The 21880-nt window shown below is 49.8% G+C and overlaps 5 protein-coding genes; 2 read left to right on the top strand and 3 right to left on the bottom strand.

Moving 5' to 3' along the window:
* The first annotated feature begins 207 nt into the window (after nucleotides 1-207).
* On the top strand, nucleotides 208-2548 carry GSTUM_00012008001 (uncharacterized protein). XM_002842281.2 has 1 exon: nucleotides 208-2548. Exon 1 carries the CDS (start codon nucleotides 898-900, stop codon nucleotides 2152-2154), a length of 1257 nt encoding a protein of 418 aa, XP_002842327.1. The 5' UTR covers nucleotides 208-897; the 3' UTR covers nucleotides 2155-2548.
* A 4364-nt stretch (nucleotides 2549-6912) lies between these two features.
* On the top strand, nucleotides 6913-11547 carry GSTUM_00012006001 (uncharacterized protein). XM_002842280.2 has 4 exons: nucleotides 6913-9315; nucleotides 9365-10043; nucleotides 10113-10237; nucleotides 10292-11547. The coding sequence occupies exons 1-4, from the start codon at nucleotides 7045-7047 to the stop codon at nucleotides 10889-10891; spliced, it is 3675 nt and encodes a 1224-aa protein (XP_002842326.1). The 5' UTR covers nucleotides 6913-7044; the 3' UTR covers nucleotides 10892-11547.
* Nucleotides 11548-13200: 1653 nt separating this feature from the next.
* GSTUM_00012005001 (uncharacterized protein) lies at nucleotides 13201-16656 on the bottom strand. XM_002842279.2 has 4 exons: nucleotides 16368-16656; nucleotides 16195-16243; nucleotides 16073-16130; nucleotides 13201-16020 (listed from the first exon to the last, which is right to left on the bottom strand). Exons 1-4 carry the CDS (start codon nucleotides 16519-16521, stop codon nucleotides 13912-13914), a joined length of 2370 nt encoding a protein of 789 aa, XP_002842325.1. The 5' UTR covers nucleotides 16522-16656; the 3' UTR covers nucleotides 13201-13911.
* Nucleotides 16657-20843: 4187 nt separating this feature from the next.
* Nucleotides 20844-21280, bottom strand: GSTUM_00012004001 (uncharacterized protein; the record flags this gene model as incomplete). XM_002842278.2 has 1 exon in its annotated part: nucleotides 20844-21280. One exon carries the CDS (start codon nucleotides 21278-21280, stop codon nucleotides 21101-21103), a length of 180 nt encoding a protein of 59 aa, XP_002842324.1. The 3' UTR covers nucleotides 20844-21100.
* A 10-nt stretch (nucleotides 21281-21290) lies between these two features.
* Nucleotides 21291-21855, bottom strand: GSTUM_00012003001 (uncharacterized protein). XM_002842277.2 has 1 exon: nucleotides 21291-21855. The coding sequence occupies exon 1, from the start codon at nucleotides 21844-21846 to the stop codon at nucleotides 21352-21354; it is 495 nt and encodes a 164-aa protein (XP_002842323.1). The 5' UTR covers nucleotides 21847-21855; the 3' UTR covers nucleotides 21291-21351.
* Between the last annotated feature and the right edge of the window lie 25 nt (nucleotides 21856-21880).

Here is a 21880-nt window from a genome sequence, read left to right as displayed (position 1 = left end):
TCACATCCGGTACAGAGCCCGTGCCTCACACTAGACATCCGAGAGGGGCAGCGAGAGACATCCCCGGTTACAGTAGGGGAAAGGAGAGAGGTGTCAGAGAGGGGGTAGATGAGTATACCCGAGTAAAGTAAGATTAAAATAAAAAGAAGAGTGAGAGAAGGGCTGCGGTTCCGCTTTCTTCTTCGCCCTCCTCTCGCTGCGCGTTATCATATACCAGTGTCTGCGAATGCGCCGCACTTGGGTTGCGCAGCCTTCGTTATCTTCACCAGAGCCCTGACCAAGCGTTCTCAACTCAGCAGAACAATTCTGAACGAGGAAAACAATCTGCCCCGTTTAAGCCACAGCTTATTCCCCCCCAGTTCTTGAATTTTTCCGGCTTACTACCCCCGCTCCCAATTCCTCCGTACCCTTACCCGTGCCCTTCTTACCCGATCCGCTTCCACATCAAACCATTTCTCCTCGTGAGCGTACGAGTATTTGGTTCCGGTTTCTGGAAATCTTCCAGCGTGACGACCCTCACCGCCTCAGTGAGACCCGTCAAACTCACCTGACAGACCACCTGTGGGGGAAGAGGCAACACCACACCAGGCATCGCCTTCCACCGCTCAGCCTGTGTCCTATCTTATCTTTGCTTATATAGGCGTACGTCGCCCTCAGCCCGCAAAACGGCAATACAAAAGGGGCCGTTGTTTCTACCAGAAGAAGGACAGGCCATTACTGTCGCGGTACAACACCTACGGTAGCCTTACGAAGACACTCAACACTTTCCCCCTTCCACCCAACTCGGCGCGCGTCGGCGAAACGTTTAATTTCCATCTCAGACTTTGTACTGTGCACCGGTTTCCATCTGCTTGAGAACACCCCCTACACTGTCTCGTTTTCCACGGAAATAAAATCATGTTGTCTGCGAAACAGAGTCCATCGAAGGAATCAGGCACAGGGGAAGATGTGGAATCCAGTTCAACAAGCTGGAAAAGGAGATTTGGGTTGGGCAAGAGGGATAAGACCAAATCAAACTCTGGCTCGCCACCGCAGGAGTCGACTTCCCCCACGCTGCATCCGACAGACGCCCCCGAAGCTCCGCCATCGACAGCTAAAGCAACAACTCCCTTGGCCACTGATCCCCCGCAATTACCAAAATTAACAGATATTCCCCCTATCACCACATCCCCTCCTAGCGCAACCGTCAGGAATGCTGGTTCTCAAACCCAGTCACCTACACCCCCGATTCAATCATTAGGCTCAAGTTCTTCGCCCCACCTTGTTTCCAGACCCAACACAGCAAGCCACAGCTCAGCAACCCACCCACGCCTATCAACTAGTAGCTCCCAGATATTTGAGCGCAATGTTCAAGAGCAAACCAATTCATCCCTGCCACCCCCAACGTCTCCCGCGATCCCAGCGCATATCCAAACCGAGAACCACATCCCCGCCGTTTTGGAAGCAAGCTCTATAGCAATAACAGACGAAAAATGTGGTGTCGACGAGGTCGAGATCATTATGCATAGCATGCACCAACCCGCTGTGTCCGTCGTTGCACCACCTCACTCGACCACTGCATCTAGCCCAACATATGATACCCACCAACACCGTCGAAGATCGCCCTCACCTGCCGGTGACAATGCCGTAGACGAACCTGCGTCTGCGGGCCATTCGGGTGACGAATGCTCCCCAAATGGCAGCATGGGCTCCGGGGCCGCAACCGCAGTGGACAAACGTAGATTGTCGTTCATATCGTTCGCGGATGTAGTGCAAGCCGAACAAGCCGAGCACGCTGAACACATGGAATTTCCCAATTCATCCTTGAGTTCTATCAATAATCTATCCCCATTGGGCGGCTCCCCTCAACTATCGCCAGCCGATGGAGAAACGGGTATCCCGACAATCAATGAGGCACTTCGACACCGTTCGCCGTCGCCCATTCGATTAGGATCTAGCCCCTCCGGGAATTCCGCGTCAGGATCCGTGCAGAGACCACTCAGCGGGAGATCTGGCGCCAGTTCACCATCTAGACCAAGCACCAGCGATTTTGGAATGGATAGGGGTGAACTCACCATCGAGACAATGAGGCAGGCATTGAGGAAGACTGGGAGTGGAGACTTGTCGGGGTCCACGGGCAGAAACCCAGCGTCGCCCCCGCCATTTGGGAGATAGTGAACATGGCGAGTAATTTGCCAAGGGATTGTTTTCTTCGTTGTTGTTCTCTTCCTTCCCCCCTCCCCCAATTCCAGTTGCGACCATGTTTTTATCCCCAGGGATTGGGAGAGTGTTTAATTGAGAGGCTTGCCGCATTGCGGGGCCGGGCTGGTTCTTTGCTGTCTTCTATCATTTCCTGTCTCGCTCTTTTTCTTTCCCCTTCACAGATGGCTCTACGTATAAGGCCCTTTTCCTCACTTTTCCACATCGTTTGCAATTGATCATCGTACTCTTAGTGAACCGGATATACCCCCGGCGGCCAGCGTATGAACTGGGTGTATTTCATTAGCGTATAGTGAAAAGGTCCTTCCCATACGATGGGCCTTTTCTGCTTTATTTATCTCATTCAATTATGCACCGCCCACACAGGCACAGCGACACCGTTCATCCCTTCCGCTCTTCCCTACATACACCCATGCCTCCGGTACATCGTTTTCGCACACTCCGTCACTCCCACAGATAAGCGTCCACTAACATCTACCAAGCCAATACACGTGAGCCCAATGAGCTATTAAAAATAAAATAAAACCAATAAAAGTCATTCTCGGACCCTCCCTCCCCCCGGGGGCCAGGATGTCTGAAAGCCCGCTGTATCGGACCAACTTGACCCGACTTGGCTTAGCTCCACCCTGTCCACAAGTGAGGATAGTACTGGTACAGGTACTCGCACAGGCAAGCAGGAACTACCGTATGGTAAGTACCGTATGATACTGGTACCTCAAGACCCCAAAGCAAGGGAGACGCACCACGCTACCGTAAATCATGATCGCATCTGATAGTACCGCACAGCTGTAGGGGGTCTAATTTGGCACCCACCGCAAGGCAAACCGGGGAGTTGGGAAGCCAGGCGTTTGATTGGTGGTGATGTAAGTACTGGGGTTGTATGGGGCTTTTGTGGGGGGGGGGGTGGATAGGTAATTTGCTATGATATATGTGGGTTACGGTTCTACCAGTATTTTTTGTCTGCTATAGTTATGGCATGGCATTCGGATTCACGCTACCCGCGTACCACCGGTAGAGGAGTAAAGCATGCTTGTGCGAGGGCAGCAGTCTAAAAGTCATGTGTAGTGTGGTGTGAACACCGGCTATGGTGGTTCGGTCTTACTCACCGCTCACCACAATGACCGAATCAAATTGGCACCCGTACACTCAGTAGCGTAGCACACAGCAGGTACGTCGGATACCCCCCCCTCCCCTACAGCATGCAGTCAGAAGAGCAAAAGCTTTCCCTTCATAAGTCCAAACAGTCATTCCTCCGAGGAGTACGTTTTTTGGTTCCTGCAGGACATGTTAGTCTGAGGTGACATATAGAACTGTACCACGGGGACATGGCTCACACGCAGACAAACACACAGCAAAACTACAAGTGGTTGTGGCTACGTACAAGTGTGGAGTGGGGAGTTGGTATCGGCATGCCGGGTCGGGGGGTTTCGTGCGGGCAGGCTTCCGCTGAGTATATATATTATAATATGGCATTTGCCGGTATTGCTAAGCAAACTCGTGCATTTTGAGTATTTATCAGTCGTCGCGCATACAAGGATAGCTATGGCGGATGTACTCGAGTACTCGTATATATTTCCGGCGCTGTATGTACAAGTATCGTGAAGCGTCCCACCCCCCGGAGTCGGTGAAGGCCTTTGGAGTTGGGATAAGGTGAGTGCCGTAGAGTAACTGAGGAAGAGTGTTGCGGAATGTTGCAAGTGAACTTAACCTACACCTACAGTACAGTACTGTACTAGTTGGTAGTCTATGTGATATTGATCCGCAAATGCCATGACCACAAGAATACAAGACGTTTCTCATTGCCGGCAAGGATGCAAGACAATCCCATCCTGCCAGCTGCCCGGTCCACACTCTTTTTTTCTTTTTTCTTCTTCATTCCTTTCTTTTTCCTTATTCCTTTTTAGCCTCCGATGTCCGGTCCGTGCCTATCTCTCTACTTACTGAGTACCTGATTGCCGGTACAAGTGAGCAAAAATATACAAGTGATAATCGTACTCGTCACCATTCAATTCCGATTCGGGTCGTTATCAGACATCTCTTGCGCACCGGCAGTTACCATAATATTCCTAGTATCCATCTTTGTCCTCCCTCCCGGGGTTATTGTACTTGTACAGTAATATTGGCTTTGCCTTTCTTTTTTCACGAGGCCACTTGTCTTCCTTGTACGGTACGGTACTCGAGCAGTTGTGTGAACCCGCGTCGCATGTTTCTGGAAGGGGTCCGAGGAAGGAAGGGGGGTTTGGGGGTAGAATGTTTATGCAGGAGTCGTTTGATTGTTGCTCGCTTGCTTTACGATTCATATTCTACTCGTACGGTGCTTGTAGATGGTTGTTTGGGAATAGATTACTGTGATAGGGGGGTTTGTTTCTCCATAATGTGCGTAGTGATGCTGGTATTGATGGTGGTGGTGGTGGTAATGGCTTATGACCATCTAAAAGCTTTGGGTACCCGTATGGACCAGAAGGCGGCTATTGCTTCTCTGAAATGACTACTCTTTATCTTATTTTAGTGGTGGTGGTGGCGGCAGGGAGAGTGTTGGGGAGATGAACGGTGGAGGCTGGAAGGAGAGAAGAGATGAGCATAATGGGTTTGTGATGCATGTGGTGTGTGTTTCCGAATCAACCAACCTTTGGCACGGGGAGACATGGAGGGCTTTACACCCACTCACCAATCCGGGGCCTAATCCCGCCAACACGGATCTCCAACCAAGGCCAGCGAGTGCTGTACTCGTACCCATCTGCCATCCGTGTGAGTCGCCCAGTGAAAGAAAATGACAAGTGAATCATTGGTGAAGATCACGACGGATGCGCTCGAGTACAGTATGAGTGGACGGGAATATTTGGGTACTGTACTTGCCGACTGATGTGCCGCATCATAGTACTGTACTCGTACTGTACTAGTACAGTATTGGCTGCGCAGTGCTATGGCTATCCAAGTACCGGTGCCTGGGTAATACTGTGCAGCCCTGCACTGTATTATTGTGGAGGCGGCCTATCTCTTTCCTCTTTTCTTCACTCTCCCCTAATGCGTCTCTATGGGAGGTTTAGGAGATAAAAGATCTAGGATGGAAAAAAGAAGCATGTAAAGGGGAGGGGAAACGTGATTGAGGTGATATATGCGATGCCGGTATCATCGTGTAGCTTTTTCTGCGTCGTCACGGTGGAGAGATCCTCCTCATCCGTTGAAGATAATTCCCCCCATCTCCAACCCCAACTGCTTCCAACCTAGCTCCCCCCTCCGCTCATCAGACTTGACCTCCACCTCCACTCATCAACGGCATTCCGCTCAACCTCGCACTGCCGCAGTCCTCTCCGGGATAGCATCACAATAGGCAATTGGGAAGGCACGAGATCTATCCAGAGGTCACCTCTTTTCCTTCCTTCCTTCTTTCCTCTCCGGCCCCCGTTTCCAATCTCCGATAAGAGAGCTCTGGCTAAGCGCTCCGTCCGTGAATGCAACCCGAACTACGTGCTCTATAAGTGACGGCTTCACTTTTCCCCCCCTCGGCCTGCTGAATTGAACCCTTTCCTTCCAAAGTATAATCCCCCCACACAGACAAACCCTTTCCCTTCGCTCCCCTCAACCACCACCCCCTCTACTCCCTCACCTCACCTCCGGGATACTGCGGGTAAACACTGCATACTGCAAAGTATTGTGCCAAGGTACACCCTTGAAAGGAAGAGCTCTCTTTCTGCTTTCAACAATTTCGCTCTAGAGCTCTACCTGTCCATATCCCATTTTACCACGACTACCTCTCGCCCTCTCTCATTCGAGTACCTCCATACTATCATATCCGTAGGCTTCCATACCCATATCCATGGGCGACATCTCCGTCTCCACATCAACTACTGTCACTTCTGCCACCACCTCCTTCTCCACTACTACAGCTTTTGCAGAGGTGGTGCATTTTTGATCATAAGGAGCGCAAGGTGGCTGGTCAGCCTTTTATTTATTTTTCTCTCTTGAGAGATACTTTCTGACTCCGTATCTTGCATTTTTCTCCCTTCCACAGATTAATACTTGACCATCCATCCCAATTTGTTGGTTGCACCGTACCTTTTGTGCAGTAACCTATCCACCGGAGGGAGAGAGGGAAAGAAAAACAAAGAAATAACCACATTAGTCTACCCCCATCCACCTCCGCTCCAACGTTACCCCAAGAAAAAGGAACCGCAAACCCTTCCTCCGCACTCTCGGAACCTTCTTTTTATTCCTTCCCCATATTCACCCTCGCACCAATCACCTCGCCGAAGGAGAAAGGAGATCGAACGCAATAAAACCACAATCTAGGCTAGCATTGACGACGATCGAACCTTCCGAGCTGAAGAGATTCCTCTTACCGGACCTGGATTTCGGATTGGGAACCCGCATTGGTAATTTATATTCCGGGGGATGATTAGTGGTGGTCGTAGGCCCGCTCACTCACGTTACGGTACTTGTATTTCCAGCAACACATGGGACACGAAAAGGTTGTGATCGAGGAGACTATCTTAACTTGAATGGGAAACTGAGGCCAGAAGCCTTAGCGGACGCACCAGGTTCACCGTCATTACTCTTTTTTTTTTTTTTTTTTTTTTGCGATTCAGCGCACTCCCCTCTCCGTCTAGAAGGCTGGGTGTTTAGCCTCCACACACAAGAGCCGCACTTCTTTGATAAAGCGGAGCCATCAGCCCTGTTTCAACAACCCTCCTAAGCATTCAGCCTCGTCCGTTACTTTTTTATTTTCTGCTGGAAAGACCGGCTCCTCCTTTTTCAGTGTTTTTGGATTGAAAGAACAAATCAGCAGCATATAGGGGAGGAGGAGGAATATCCAGCGAGCTGACAGGGAGCTTCACATCGTGGCCGATGACTGGACGAACGAACTCTAACCCGAACCATCGGCTTGCCGCTATTCATGGGGTGGGCAATCCAAACGAGCTATATTTTCCTCTATGCACCAGTGTCAGTCCAGTGTATGCCCGCGGTAGTCCGCCGCTCACAAACTCCTTCTCAAACTCCTTGCCAGGTCCCGCGATGCCCTATCGCCGGGAGATGACGATTCGCGCGGTGTCACCAGACATTGAACTGGAGGGGGGGGAGGATACGGATGGTTCGTTAACCGCACAGCATTCACCTACCACGCCACCACGAACGCCTTCCAGATCCTCGAATAAGTCGGCTTCCATGTTTGATACGTTGGGGAGGGATCCAGCAGAACCGTCTACTCCTTCTTCGCCGGGGAAGGCGCGGGCTCTGCTAAACCGGACGCCACTGTCAGGTTTCCCACAGTTCGCAGACTTGAGCATCGGCAGGAGTAAGAATGGGTCTCCGGTAGATGAGAGGAAGAAGAGGACCTCTCCCTCTTCCGGTGACAGGCCTGGTACTACAGACACTATGTATTCTTCGAGCACATCCTCGTACGGTTCTCGATATCGTAACTTTGCTTCTAGTTCATCTCACGAATCATCCGACTCGATACCCGCCTCCGTAGGGTTCCCGTCGACTACTGCCCTATCTCCAATCCATGCGAAGCCACCCGGTAAACCCAGTCGACAGCGGTTCCTCCGGCCGCAGAATTCAGTCAACGCACTTAACTCTGGTGCCAAGGCTTCTGATGCACACTTCGCGTCTCCACCAGCTACACCTGCTGACACGAGCACTATATTACGGTTGATGAAGGATGTGCGGGGGAGGATGGAAGGTCATGTGGAATTTCGGGTTGGCGATACTATGACATGGACTAAGGGATATTGTCTTATCAATGAGGACACTGGAAGCTTGGTTCACCAGAGGGAGGAGAATATCAATTCGACCCCTCTCAGTGTTATAGTGCCGGACTTGCGCAGCTGCAAGGTGAAGAGTATAGCGGTATCGGATGAGGCTAGCGACGGGATTATAGAGATTTCCACGCATTCTACAAATATTACTATCAAACTTCGTCCGATGGATCCCAATCACTTTATGCCCTGGCTTGCAGCGCTGCTCTGCTGGCAGCCAATAGCACCTGCGGGGGCCCAGAACAAAATGGTGAAGCCACAAGCTTTTGTGTTGGCTCAGGAGAGGAAGGCGGATAGAAGGAGAAATTCGGATGCAACCTCTTCAAAGGATGCTGCGATCATCAAAGTTGGGAAAATGCTGAAATGGAGAAGGGGTGGGCCGACTGTTGTCACTACAGCTTCCTCGACATCGGGCAAGGGGTCAAGCAGGAACAAGGGGCACACCGGAGCTGTCGCTTGGCAGAAAGTCTCATGTACTTTGCAGGAGAATGGCGAATTTAGGCTATATACTGAGCTGGATACCGCACTTCTGGCTGTGATTCAGCTGAGCCAGCTTTCCCGATGCGCTGTGCAACAGCTGGATCCTAGTATTCTTGACAAGGAATTCTGTATAGCAATATACCCACAGTATACGCCTTCCTCAAATGTCTCCCTGGCCAGGCCTGTTTATCTTGGTATAGATAGTCGGATACTGTTTGAAGTGTGGTTTGTGCTACTTCGGGCATTCACCATGCCGGAATTGTATGGACCTGCGGGAACTGCTTCCTCATCGAATGGTCGTCCGGCCCCAGATATCGCTACCGGGATATCGGAACACCCTGCCGCTGAGGGATTGGTGGATTCGTACCGCATACAACGGAGCTTATTCCTGCGGGTGGTGGAGGCGAAGATATCGATGCCTGGTGCCGAGCACGGAGGGAAGGACAACATGGATTGCTATGCAGAGGTGGTGTTGGATGGGGAGGTCAGGGCCAAGACCATGGTTAGGACAAAAACTCATAATCCTTTCTGGAGGGAGGACTATGAGTTTCCCGACTTACCTGCTATATTATCAGATGTGGGCGTGGTGTTGAAGCAAAGGCATCCGAGATGGAAGACGAAGGGTTCGGGATCTGTCACTGGGTCGGGGGGCTTTGGCGGAGGGCTTGGTGGAGTTAGTGTGCCGGGTAGCAAGGATGCCGTTATTGGTACTGTGGAGATTCAATTTGATGAATTAGGGATGGAGACTGATACCGAACGATGGTGGCCGCTGATGTCTACCGCAAAGGGCGCCGAAGAGAGGATCGGTGAGATGTTTTTGAAGATTGGAATGGAGGAGTTAATTGTACTCATGGCTCTTGAGTATAGGGAACTTTCGGAGGTAAGTGGCGATTATTCGTTCCCTAGCACAGCTGCTAATTTAAATTCAGCTGTTACATAACTTCTCGAGTGGCATCACAATGGAGATAGCACAAGTTGTTGGCCCGGATCTTCGGCGATTAGCGGATACTCTTCTCAAGATCTATCAGGTCAGCGGAAAAGCGAGTGAATGGCTGATGTCCTTGGCTGAGGGCGAGATTGACGGGTTGCACAAGGAGCCCCCACCGGTAAGATTAGGGAAGCATAGGGACTCCAACGAATCTAATTGTGACTCGGATCAATATCGACGCGATGTGGGAAAGGCCGGACTTGTTGATGCCAATATTCTGTTCCGCGGGAATTCCCTCCTCACAAAAGCTCTCGATGCCCATATGAAACGGCTTGGTAGGGAGTACCTCGAGGAAACGCTCGGCGAACTTCTCAGGGAAGTAGCGGAAGAGGATACATACTGTGAGGTCGACCCGTTACGCATGGAGCCTGGCGAGAACTTGATGAAGAATTGGAGGATTTTGATGGGGATTGTCAAGGGGATTTGGAAGGGGATATATAATAGTCATGAAAAGTGCCCGATGGAGTTGAGGAAGATACTGCGGCATATTAGAGCTTGCGTGGAGGATCGGTATGGGGACCTGCTGAAGACTGTGTGTTATAGTAGTGTCTGCGGGTTCTTGTTCTTGCGGTTCTTCTGCCCGGCGATTCTGAATCCGAAGCTTTTTGGACTCCTGAAAGGTACGCTTGTCCACCTATTTTTATTTTATTTTCTCCTTTATCAGGAGACGGTGCTGAAATTGTGTGTAGATCACCCCGGAGTAAGGGCGCAACGAACATTAACTCTTGTCGCCAAGAGTCTGCAAGGGCTCGCGAATATGTCGACTTTCGGTGTCAAGGAGCCGTGGATGGAGCCAATGAATGAATTCCTTGGGGTGAGTTTTACCTAATTTGATACCACCGGTTTCCAACAGACTAACAATTCATAGGCACATAGTGCTGAGATGAAGTCGTTCGTCGACGCCATCACCACAATCCCCCCATCCCCATACCCGACCGAAACCGTGCCCCCATCATACGCAACCCCAATCACCATCCTCTCCCGCCTCTCCCAGCCATCAAAGGAGGGTTTCCCCTCCCTCCCATACTTGATCGACCAACCCCGCGCTTTCGCCTCACTCGTATCAATGTGGCAGAAGTGGCATCCCGTCTACCAAGACAAAGCTCCAGACTACCACCTCGAAGGCGACCTCGCCCGTTTCCATAAAATATGCTCAGAGATCCAGGAGCGCATAAACATCTGTGTATCAAAAGCCGAGAGCGCACAGCGGCCCAGCAGCTCACTCAGTGCACGCTGGGAAGAGGTCGCGGAAAAGGCTACCGGGAGTCCTCTATTGGCCCCTGGACAGGCTTCTTTCTCGACCATACCTGGGAAAGGGCATCGGGTAGTTGGCCTACCCAGTGCGCGAGGCTCCGAGGAAGACTACCACCATTCCGGCGCGACGAGAAGTAAACTTAGTGGGTTCGTGGGCGGCTTTAGGAAAAAAGTGAAAAGTCGCGGGACATTTGCTGGGTCGGAAGATGAATGATTGTTACGGCTTTTTTTTCTTTTTCACCATCTCTTTCCCGGAAATCCTTTTCTTTACCTTCCCCCCTTTTTTTCTTTTCGGTCATCTATCGTTCTCTACCCTTCCTAGTTCCTTTATCATCATGCTATAGACGGGGGCATTGGTTTTCGGGAAAAAGCAAAACGCTTCAACTTACTTTTACAAAAGTTTTTTTTTTGTTCTTTCACTTTGGGATTTTGGGATTCATGTTTCTTGATTTTTTGGGGGGTGGGGGGTTAGTAACCTTGTTTGCAGGTAAGGTTAGGATGTGTTTGGAATTGGATTGAACCACACGGGAATGGCCTGGATCGGATTGTACTGGAATTAACCTGGGAATGGATGGAAACGGATGGATCGGATGGAATTGGTGCCGTGGAGTAGGGTTCTTTTTACTTTATCATTTCACTCTACCTTATTAGTATCTCTTTTGTTCATTTTTTTTATTTTAACGCTACAATGTCTCATTTGGTCTAGGTGTCCTTTTTTCTCATTACTTTTCATCTTTTCATTAAGTGTTGGTCAGGTAGGAAGGCAATTGATGTTTAAGGACAGCTTAATGTATTCGTTGGTGGGTTAGCTTGTAGGAGAGGGGTTGGTGGGTCGGAAAGTAGTAAAATAAGATATTCTAGAAGATTTGGTAATTCGGTGGGGTTGGTGAAATTGCTTGTGTGCCTGGCGTGATTCCATTTTCGCAGGAATGGAGAGTGGGGTAGTGCAATTGACTTCATAAGATGTCACTCGGTAGCAGGTGGTAATCCATTCCGGGCTAGGAATAATTCTTGCTAGCAACCGGGTCGCTCATTCCCGCCCATATTCCGAAGCACCGCAGGCGAAGCCGTGGTAGGCACTTCCGCAGGAATACGAGAGCAAGAAGCGAAAGTAGTGCATCCATGATCGATCGCATGGTCCGCACGATTACCTTCCATACACCAAAACTCTCGGACCTCTCGAGCGGCAAAGAAACACACACACTCACGCCCTAACAACTTTCCCCTCCCCTTGCCAGCGCCCTTAAAAGGCACTACTATAGTATGATAGGAAAAGGAGGATGAGAGAGTGCGATTTCTCGGCGGGAGGGGGAGGAGGGGAGGCATGAAGGGATGGATGGACGCACCCCTCTATGCTCCCGTTGAATCCCAGCACTTTAAAAAATTGGACCATATCACGTAAGTCAGTCTCTGACCGGCAAGTAAGTAAATATCATAAGTCCGCGGGGGGCAAGAACGGTGTCCGTATCTGCCGTTATCAAATCATAACAATTGAGTGGGGGGGGGGGAAAGGAGTACGGTAGGGTCGGGTCGGGTGAGTATCGCGACCAAATGTTTTCCACGAGCCCTCTCCGTTTCGAAGAAACAGAAACCCATCCGGAGCGCAAGGGGGTTTCCGCTATGTTGGTGGTAGGCCTCGTATCATACGCACACACCGCCCGCGCCCCCCCCGGAGCGAATAAGGAGGAGGAGGAGTTGCGTGCGAGTGACTCTACGTGACTGATGGAAGGGAAGGTATATCATAGCATCGGATATCATAATAGTAATATTATTATAACGCTCGAAAACCTTTTTATCATTTCTACCCCAGTCGGCGCCTTTCCCGCTAAGGATGTATTCCATTCCGCCCAGTCCTTTTCAAAGCGGTGATACGACTCGTGAGCGGGTATTAATAACCATAGCGAGGCACCCCAGAACGCAATCGGGATCAGTGGCAGTCGGAGCCCGCGAAAACAACCTTATATATATACCGGCACGTTGGGCCGGTGCGCTCTTGGGGGAGCAGCGGGTAATATGGGTCGCCGAGTGGTCGCTAACAGAGGCTTGGTTGGGTTCGAGTGCGCTTTGGGGGAGGGCGGGCGGGCGGGCTGGAGTTGTTGTAGAATTCTGGTCCTTCTCCCCGGGCGGTCCGCTCCCGGGCCGTAAACTGCAAACTCTCTGCGTCGCCTTCATTGCTTTGCTCATTCGCTCATTCAAGCCGACCCAACCCAATCCAACCAGAATTTTTCATGGTAGACCAAGTGCAGTCATCAAGTCTCACTCGCTCACAGAGTTAGAATCCTACATTGCGATCGTTGCCCACGAGCACAGAAGTCTGGGGGTGTGATATGATGTGATGGTGTGTGTCAAGTTAAATCCAATTGCGGCACACCTGTTTACGAATACATCTAGCGGCGCGAGATTGTCCCGCTGCCCGGAGCACAGTACCGGTTTGCACGAGTAAGTTAAGGCCTACCATGCGGCCCGTCACCCAATGATACGCCACGCTATCACGTCAAATTACTGTAACACTGTCACAAGAACTCCCAATATCAGATAACTTTTATTCAATTGTGCAAACACCCCACGTCTCTCGTAGCTAGCCTCACATCCATCCATCCCTCATCGACCGGGCAAATAAGAATAAGGCCAAATGAACCCAACCGCTAATGCAAAACCCCCATTTCCAATTCCCTAAGCCTACAACGAAAGCCCCATCTCACGAGGAAGGACAAAAACCGCAATCACTAAAAACATATATAACTACCTTCAACGTAAAAGCTCAATATCAGGGGAGAAGAGAAAAGAAAAGGCGTGCACGATAACTGTACGGAAAAGAAAGAAGAAAGCGTATATAAAATATTCTCAATTTGGACATAAGAAAATACCGTCGTGTAGTTAGTACTAAAAAGTTTCATAACAGTTGATGGGGAGAGGGGGGAAGTGACACGCGGGATGGACGACTGCAAACAACTCCGACACCAGTAATCAAGTAAAGCAGGAGGAAAGACAAAATGCAATGTGATAACACTAAAAAAGGAAAACGACAATGAAAAATGAAAAAGAGGATGAGGAAAAGAATGAAGCCCAATGTCTCCCTTTCCTAATCTCTCTTTTTTGTTCGGTTTGTATTTCATCATCAATCAATCAATCAATCAATCAATCACTCGCCTCATTAAAGAGTGTAGAAAAAAGAAAAAAAAAAACCCTAGTGATCCCGTGCATGCATTTCCATTCGTATTTGTCTTTGTTTTTTTAAAAAACGATCGCCGGTCCCTCCAAATCCAATCCCTTAACGCTCTTCTTCTGGGAAGCTGCGTCTTTGAGAAGCCCCCCAAAGTACTTGAATGCGACCTCACTCTCCTTCTCGGTCCTTCTCTTCTCATCAATCGTGGCGCCTTGCTTCTCGATGGACTTGTGGAATGCAGCCCTGAGCTCGTTAGCCGAGAGCCCAAGAACCTTCCTACATTCCTTAGTAATTCTGTCGGAATTGCAGTGAACGTAGTCCATCTCCTCCAATTCCTTTGTGATCTTCTTGGCCAACTTCCTTGGAACAGCGTTGGGTATGTCGGAGATGAGGAAGATCGCACCAGCAACACCAGCAACGAGAATGGCCGGAACGATCAATTTCTTCGTAGTCTTGGGGCCAAGGAAACTGGTAGCCTTCCACAATCCGTCGACCCAGCTGCTGATACCAAATACTTGACCACCAGCAACGGTAGCGACCGTGAGACTCAAGCTCATTCCTGCAACCTTCTCTTGCTTATCAAAGTCGAAGAAATCGAAGGCATTAATCTCGGTCTTAATGCTCTTGCTCAAAAGATGCTTCTTGCGAGTGAACATATACCCGGGGCGGAACGCTTTCTCGACATACTCGCTACCCAAATGAAGGACGCCCATGGACCCAATTCGTGCAACACCCTGGGTGGTCTGGGTCCTGGCAAACTCCTCCGAGGTAGTGACGGAATCCTGGATCTTCTCAAGCATGGCATTCTTGGTAGCCTCAGCGAAAGCATAGGCTGAAAAAATACCATCATACTGGACAGGAGGCCTCTCGCTGAGACGGGAAATTGTGCCGGCGATGGTCTTACGTGCGTACTTGGTTACGGCAGCACAAGTCTCGTCAATTGAATTGTCAACACCCTCGGAGACTTCCACGCGCACCGTTACAGACTTCTCGAACTCCGGCGCAATCTTGTTGAGCTCATCGCGGACCTTAGACAACTCGGTTGAGGTAGCCTCCTTGTTGACCTCGGCCAGAGTTTCCAAATCCTCAAGAACATTAAGTAGATAGGTCTTGGCCGGTGCCAACTTGCTTCTGGCTCTCTTCTCAAGCACAAACCTCCTCAAGCTCTGCTCCAACTTGTCGAACTCCTGGCACTTGGCAGCGTCATCTCCGTCGATGACCGCGTTGGATGACACAAAGTGTACGAGTTCCTTGGCGTCCTGGTGGGTTCTTGGCGAAAGACTAGCGACCTGCTCCAATATGAGCCGTTGACATCTAGCTTTATCCCTAATGTTATCGAAACGATTGACGACAATGAAAATATATGCCTTCTCGCGAGCGGCATCCCAGATGAACTCCTTAGCTGACAAAGTAAAATGATTTTCCGCACTCAAAACAAAAACAACAACATCAATCTCCTCCTGTCTAGCAAAAACGGCAGTGGTCTTGAGTGAATCAAGGTTGAGACCGGGGGCGTCGATGAGGGCGATATCGACAACGCCATTGCGGAGAAGAGACTGATCAACCGATCGGGCATCCTCCACATATATCTTGGCCTGAGAATATTTGTCATTCTCGATAACGATTTCCTCCAACTTCTCCAATGGGTAAACATCGTATGTGCTCTCGTCATTGCGGTTATATGCTGGTCCATCAATGGGGATTGCGTGGAACTCCTCAACCGAAGCATTGTCCCTAGCATCTAAAACCTCACAGAAGATGCTCGTGCAGGGTTGTTGATCCTCGGGGAGAACCTTCTTGCGGAGAAGAGCATTGCAGAATGTCGATTTTCCAGCATTCAAATCACCAGTAACAAGCACTTTCGATGCGGTATCATCAATTCTCTCCCTAAGAGCAGAAAGGTGTTTGATAGACTGAGAAATCTTTCCATCCAACAAAGAAGCAATGGACGACTTTTCGAGCGAGTGAACGAGCTCCGATGGTGAAAGCGCCCCAAGCTTAAGATCCAACTTCAAAACGTTGAACTCCTGCGCGATCTGTGGGGTGACCAAACGGGGCTCCGTTGTCGTCGCACCCTCGTCTCCAGATGATTGAGTACGTGCTAGCGATGGTGCCTCTACCATGCGTTGAACAGATGGGTAATGGGCTGGCCATTTGCTGTTGTTGTGTTGGAATTTCTGGATACCCGGTTAGCGTACAGTAAACCCAGACATCCAAGCCAGCAAGTACCTTGAGTGTATCTATAACATGGACGATAGAGCGGCCAAGAGCAACACGATTCTGATTGCTGTTTAAACGTCAACAAACAACATCCCTTATCAAACAAATATACCGAAAAAGGACAAACATACTAATGAAGCTGGATGACATGGCTAGCCCACAATCTCTTATCGGCATCGGCTAGTAATCAAGAGTCAGCATCTGCTTTTTTTCTTTTCTTTTCTTCCTTTCAACAGTAACATCCGGAGAATTATCGATGAAGGGGAGAAATGATGGCGGGATCAAAAGATAAGATTCAACTTACTCGCTTGTCCCGGATTCAAAACCACAGCAGGATGATCTCCTTCACCTTCCACGATAGAACCGTAACCGGAGTCGTTGTCATTCACGATGTGAGCGGCGAGGGCCGACGGAGACTGAGAGCCTTGACGCGGGTTCTGGGCGTATTTAGACGCCATGGTTCAAGAGCGAGCAAGAGTTGTTGGTTGCAGCAATCAATGTCGACGGTTTGTCGAGAAAGGTTGGATTGGAAGGGGTGTGGTGGAGTGGGGTTGAGAGGGGTTGAGAGACTGAGGCGTTGGTGTGGATGAAAGGAATGAAGGAACGGGGTGATGGTGGAGTGACGAGAGTTTGTTTTAAGCATGGGCGAGCGAGGGGACGACAGAAATTGGTCCCGTTTTGGCCTGTGTTCAGGGCTGTCTCCCATTCTATTTTTCCCACCCCCTCCCCGCCAAAATGTACAAAAAGGGTTAGCGTATGTCTGTCCTCCCATTTGACGTGGCGAGAAGGCCAAGACGAAACCAAAGGGAAAAAAAAAAAGGAAAAAAGCTGCTGACTACACAATACTCGACTACCCTGTGCCCAACGACTGCGTACGAGTAGTCTACTGTAGAACCCGGCACCCTAACAACCTCCCCACCGGTACTTATTCCGACATTCATTTCCGCAGCTGCCAAAACCACGCCCACAGAAGGCACGCCTGTATCGTACGAAGTATGATACTATGCAAACCTCGTCCTCGAGAGTTGATACCATACTCGAGTAGAGTAGAGCAGAATGTAGCTCCAATCCCACTTTTACGAAAAGACAAAGTATCATACTCCGTATAAATAAAAGCATATGCAAGGTATAAAAATTCAAAACTAGACCATCAAACCCTCCCCTCCAATGTTCTAAAAAAGTCCGCACGCAAAAGCCACCAATTAGGGCTCTTCCATTCGTTCACAAACAGTCACAAACAGCGCTCGAATATGCATTCTTCACTTTTTTCCTGTGAGCGGTGAATCTGCCCGAGTATGAAAATGCTAGTAACCTCGGCGACGCCATAACTGCTGCGTCGCCTCGCCCTCCTTCATGCGCTGCAGGGTAATCGACATGATAGGATACAAGCACCGTAAGGAGGCACCTCCATATGATCATACAATACCAATCCGGTAACTTGCGAGAAAAATACCAAGTTTTGTAAAACCCCCCCGCTATACGCCCACCCCCTGCGGATTTTGATCTCTATCTCATACGGAAGGAACAAAGGTCGATGATGCTATGGTGCATAGCGAAAACCCCGCCTACCGTACTCAGTACCTGCTCTCTTTGCCCCCCTCCGATCAACAAGGCGCTCTGCGCTGCAGAGTAATTCCCCACGTTGTGGTCCGCATGCACCGCAATGCGAGTACAGTACCGGTAACCACTCTCAGTACTCGTACCGGTACTCGAGGACAGTGGAAGGGGGCTTTGGGGAGCGCATAACCAAATCCTTCCCTACAGTATTGTCACTGCCAGTATCTAAAAGACGGTTTGTGACTTGCATTCCTACGCGGCACTGCCCGCTCCGCCGCGGTCAGGTCAGGTCGAGTATTTACGTGAGTGATTTATTACGGGGTCCGAAAGTGGCGCCCTGGATGCCTCTCTGGGCGTTTTGGAGACCCCTCTGCACCCGGTGGAGAAAACAGCCACCCCCTCTAGAGGCTGAAACGCAAGAGTCCCATGTTGTTCCTCCATACTTCCCTGCTATGGCCTGCAGTCCAAGTCCCTACGATGGAGATACCATATCTTGCGTTCGAACGAGACGAAGTCGGGTCCGACAGTTGCTTCAAGTTATTCGAGCCTCCCGTTCGATGGGCTCTTGAAGAATAGACCGACCCATTTCGCGGAAAATACGGTGACCCTAGCCATCCGGATCCCAGTCGTCAGGCAAGACATCTTCCCCCTATCGATACGGTAGGTTCGTGTTAGAGGAGCTCAGTCTTGTACGAGTACCTGAGTGTTCCATCCTTCACCATCCCGTATTAATCCGAGCACTCGGTCAATGATCTTTTTTTTTTCAACCTCCGTTAATAGTATCCGGCACCATACCCACGTTGATCATAGACCAACCGTTAGTCTAGTCCACTGTACTGTACTCGTACCTCATTCTAAACAAACACCGAGCTGCCATAAAAAACTAAAGCGAACCTAATCCACCCATCGCCCGTTCATAGACCACAGCCTAACTTCCCAAGCGTTCCTACTATTTGCTCATACCCACCACCACCCCCGCTAACTTAAAGGGCAATCCCACCCGTTTCCCCCGGAATTGGAACCATAACTTAAGTTGGTCCCGAATTTACTAAAAAAAAAAAAAATGGAATGCCCGGAAGACTGAGATTCCTGAACTGTGAGCTATCCGGCGAAACTTGAACCAGAAGGCTACTATAAAATCCCACAGGCAAGAGCACCTCACCTGCCCGAGCCAAGAGATCAGTCAACGGGGGCACTAGTCCCAAGTCTAAAGAATATCCAACGGAATTCATCTCCACGAGAAACAACCCGCGGAACAAAGACTCTCAACTCCCAGTCCTAGAGAAGAAACCATCATTCACTCGAACATCATCTTGGGAGCCAGCCTATAGCCCTTCAAGATAGACATTATTTCCTCACTCCCTCCCTGTAGTCCACGTCCCACGCCTAGGGTTAACAAATCGTAAGTTGATGGTTTACTCGCACGGCCGGGCACCTGAAGTGACAATCCCCCCTCCCACCTCCCCCAATAAAGTACGAGTACGGCAACGGACTTTCAACTCGGCCGCACAAAGTAGATTTCCTCATGGTTTGCCGACGAACTCGCCGGGACCCGTCAACCTTCATTCCGGCATATTTATTTATTACCGGCGAGGCTGTTGTCAAGTGTCGAGCAATTTATACCAGTGTACTGTACTGTACAGACACATGCGAGCCCGGCCCATGAGATGCTAATCTGGCGAAAACAGCCTTGGACAACTCGTCTGTATCGAAGGATGTCGAAATGCACCCCGTTGTCACCTCCGCAGTGACCCTCATTGCCCTCACAAACCCAGATGGCGTGCACTCGAGTAAAGCCCGGGCAATGACTTCAGTAAGACGAACATGCCATATTACGATGAGGTCTATAATAATAATTATTATGATACTATTATCCGATAGGATTCGAAAAAAGTGACAGCTAAACTACCCAACCTATGAGGGAGATGCTACTCGACTCCACCAAAGCAAGGTACCGGTGCAGTACCGTACCACGGGCCTCGCAAGACGCTGCAGACCAGAGCCAGGTTCTCCTGAAGGCTGTAATAGTTCAAGCGCCCTTATGATATTATATGATAATATTATGATACAGCAGATGGCACCATAGCGCGGGCGCAAATGGAAAGATCTAGAAGTCCCCCTTACCGTACTTGTACTATACGTTCCTTTCCTTGTCCTCATACGTATACCGGGTGTCCCGTCTTTCCATCGACTGCTTGATGCAAATTTAGACTATTACCGCTACCACCACCGTGAGCCACTCACCTACTGTATAGTACTTATACGCCAATCCACGATATCCCCCATCACTGGCAAAAGAGTCATTACTCGTAGTCTACATCCGCAGTCAGTTTACCGAACCAGCCCCCCCCCCCAAAAAAAAAAAAGAAAAAAAAAGAAAGAAAAGGATAAAGGAGAAAAGAAACACCCACGCCCGTCCTCTCCATAGCCCCTCCCCCTGCACCGAGCTTAGGATGTGAGCATAGGTCCTTCGAACCTTAGCTCATCCATCGAAACGACAACGTGTGTAACCGCTCGCTCCGCAGCTACAAGTATTTGTATTATACAGGTATCATGCTCGGCCAATCCACGCTAAATTTGGCGAAGGAAGGAAGGAAGAGAAAGAAAGAAGAAAAAAAGCCCGTCGAACCCTCGAGAGGACCCCGACAGACATACCCGTACCCTTGACACCCTGCACTGTAGTACAGTACACTATCCCATAGAAACTTCCATAGCTTGCATCACGCCGGCGCTGTGAAACAGTTGCCCAGGGAGTTACAGAAAGGTGGTCCCTCTCGGTGCCCAAAACTACCGCTTTAATGTGGTTTGGGGTACCGGTAGATAGTTGACTGTTACTCGAGCACCCTTCGTCGCCCGCATTAAGTACAGCAGCCTAGGCTAGCGCTCCAATCAAGACTTTTATCAAATACCGGTATGGGGTTGGGGAGGGGGAGGGAAAGCGCCCAGCTACCCAACCTATCCACTTGCCGTACTGTGCTTGCTTGCTTGCATGCGTCAAGTTCGGAGCCTGATTGACTGTGATAGCTATCGTATTGATATTACGGTAGGAGATGGTCCCCGGGGAAGGGGAGGAGAGCCACAATTACAGTATTGGCATATCGATTGCCGTACGAATGATGCCAGTATCTGTCTCTACTGCTCTACCGTACTCGGCCGCTGTATGAATGCCATATCTTTGATCCGAGAGGGCGGGTTATTCACCCTATTATTCAAAGATATCACCTTCATTGTCTACTCGGGTGCAAGTAGGTCTTAGACTGGCATACCGCACTTGGTACTGTGCTCGAGTACCTTTCCGGAAGTCTCAGAGGCGGGGTTGTGGTGGTATTAGGTACAAGTACCGTATTGTGCGAGTACTCGTAAGTCTGCCGTACCATACTCGAGTACGAGCACAGGAGCTTACTTCTCGCATGTGAACTTATACCCGTTCCCACAGTCCTATTGGATATGGGTGGTTCATTTCTTGCATCTCTAAAACCTTCAGGCTGACCTATCATGCCAGCTACTGAAGCTTTCACAAGGGATTACTCCTGCAAAGAAAAAAAAGAAAAAAAAAGAGAGAACGAAAAAAGGAAGGAAAGAAAGAAACTCAACTTGGCCACGGAAATAGCCAATGTACCACACCCATGCCCGATCTGTAGGCTTGACGGGCGTGACCATTCTAAAGCGATACAATTAAAAAACCCCTAGTTATAGTATGAAAAATACATGAAAAAAGCTCCACGAATCATCTAGGAAAAGAACTTCTTGTAGGCCTCTTTCTCCTTCTCTTTTCTGGCTGCAAGCTTCTTTTTAGCTGCGTCCAGCTCCTTTGTCACGGCCGCGTTGTCGGGTGCAAGCTTATGTGCCTCCTTCAGGTCATCTAACGCACCATCCTCATCCTTCAATGCAACCTTCGCCGTGGCCCTCCTGTACAGTGCCTTCGCTCTCTCGGGTCCAGCCACCTCTTCGATGGCAAGAGCTTTGGTTGCGGCATCCTCCGCTTCCCTATATCCCTTCTGCTTGTTGTGCAGAAGCGCAATGTTGGAGTACAAAATGAACTTCAACGCCTTGATACTTTGAAACACCTGGGGTGGGTCACCCTCAACAAGCGCCGGGTATTCTGCCAGGTAGCGTAGGCCTTTCTCGTATTTATCCAAACCAAGCTCGGTGTCACCAGCCTTGAATGCTTTATTGCCAAATTCCTTGAGTTCGGTCGCAATTCGTAAAACGGTAGAACCGTCCATTTCGGGGTTCTCGTCATCAGGGAAATCTTCTTAG

This window comes from Tuber melanosporum (assembly GCF_000151645.1).
Source record: "Tuber melanosporum whole genome shotgun sequence assembly, scaffold_94, strain Mel28".
Classification (NCBI taxonomy): domain Eukaryota; kingdom Fungi; phylum Ascomycota; class Pezizomycetes; order Pezizales; family Tuberaceae; genus Tuber; species Tuber melanosporum.
The sequence above is the reverse complement of the archived record's forward strand: the minus strand, read 5'-3'. Positions and strand labels throughout refer to the sequence as shown.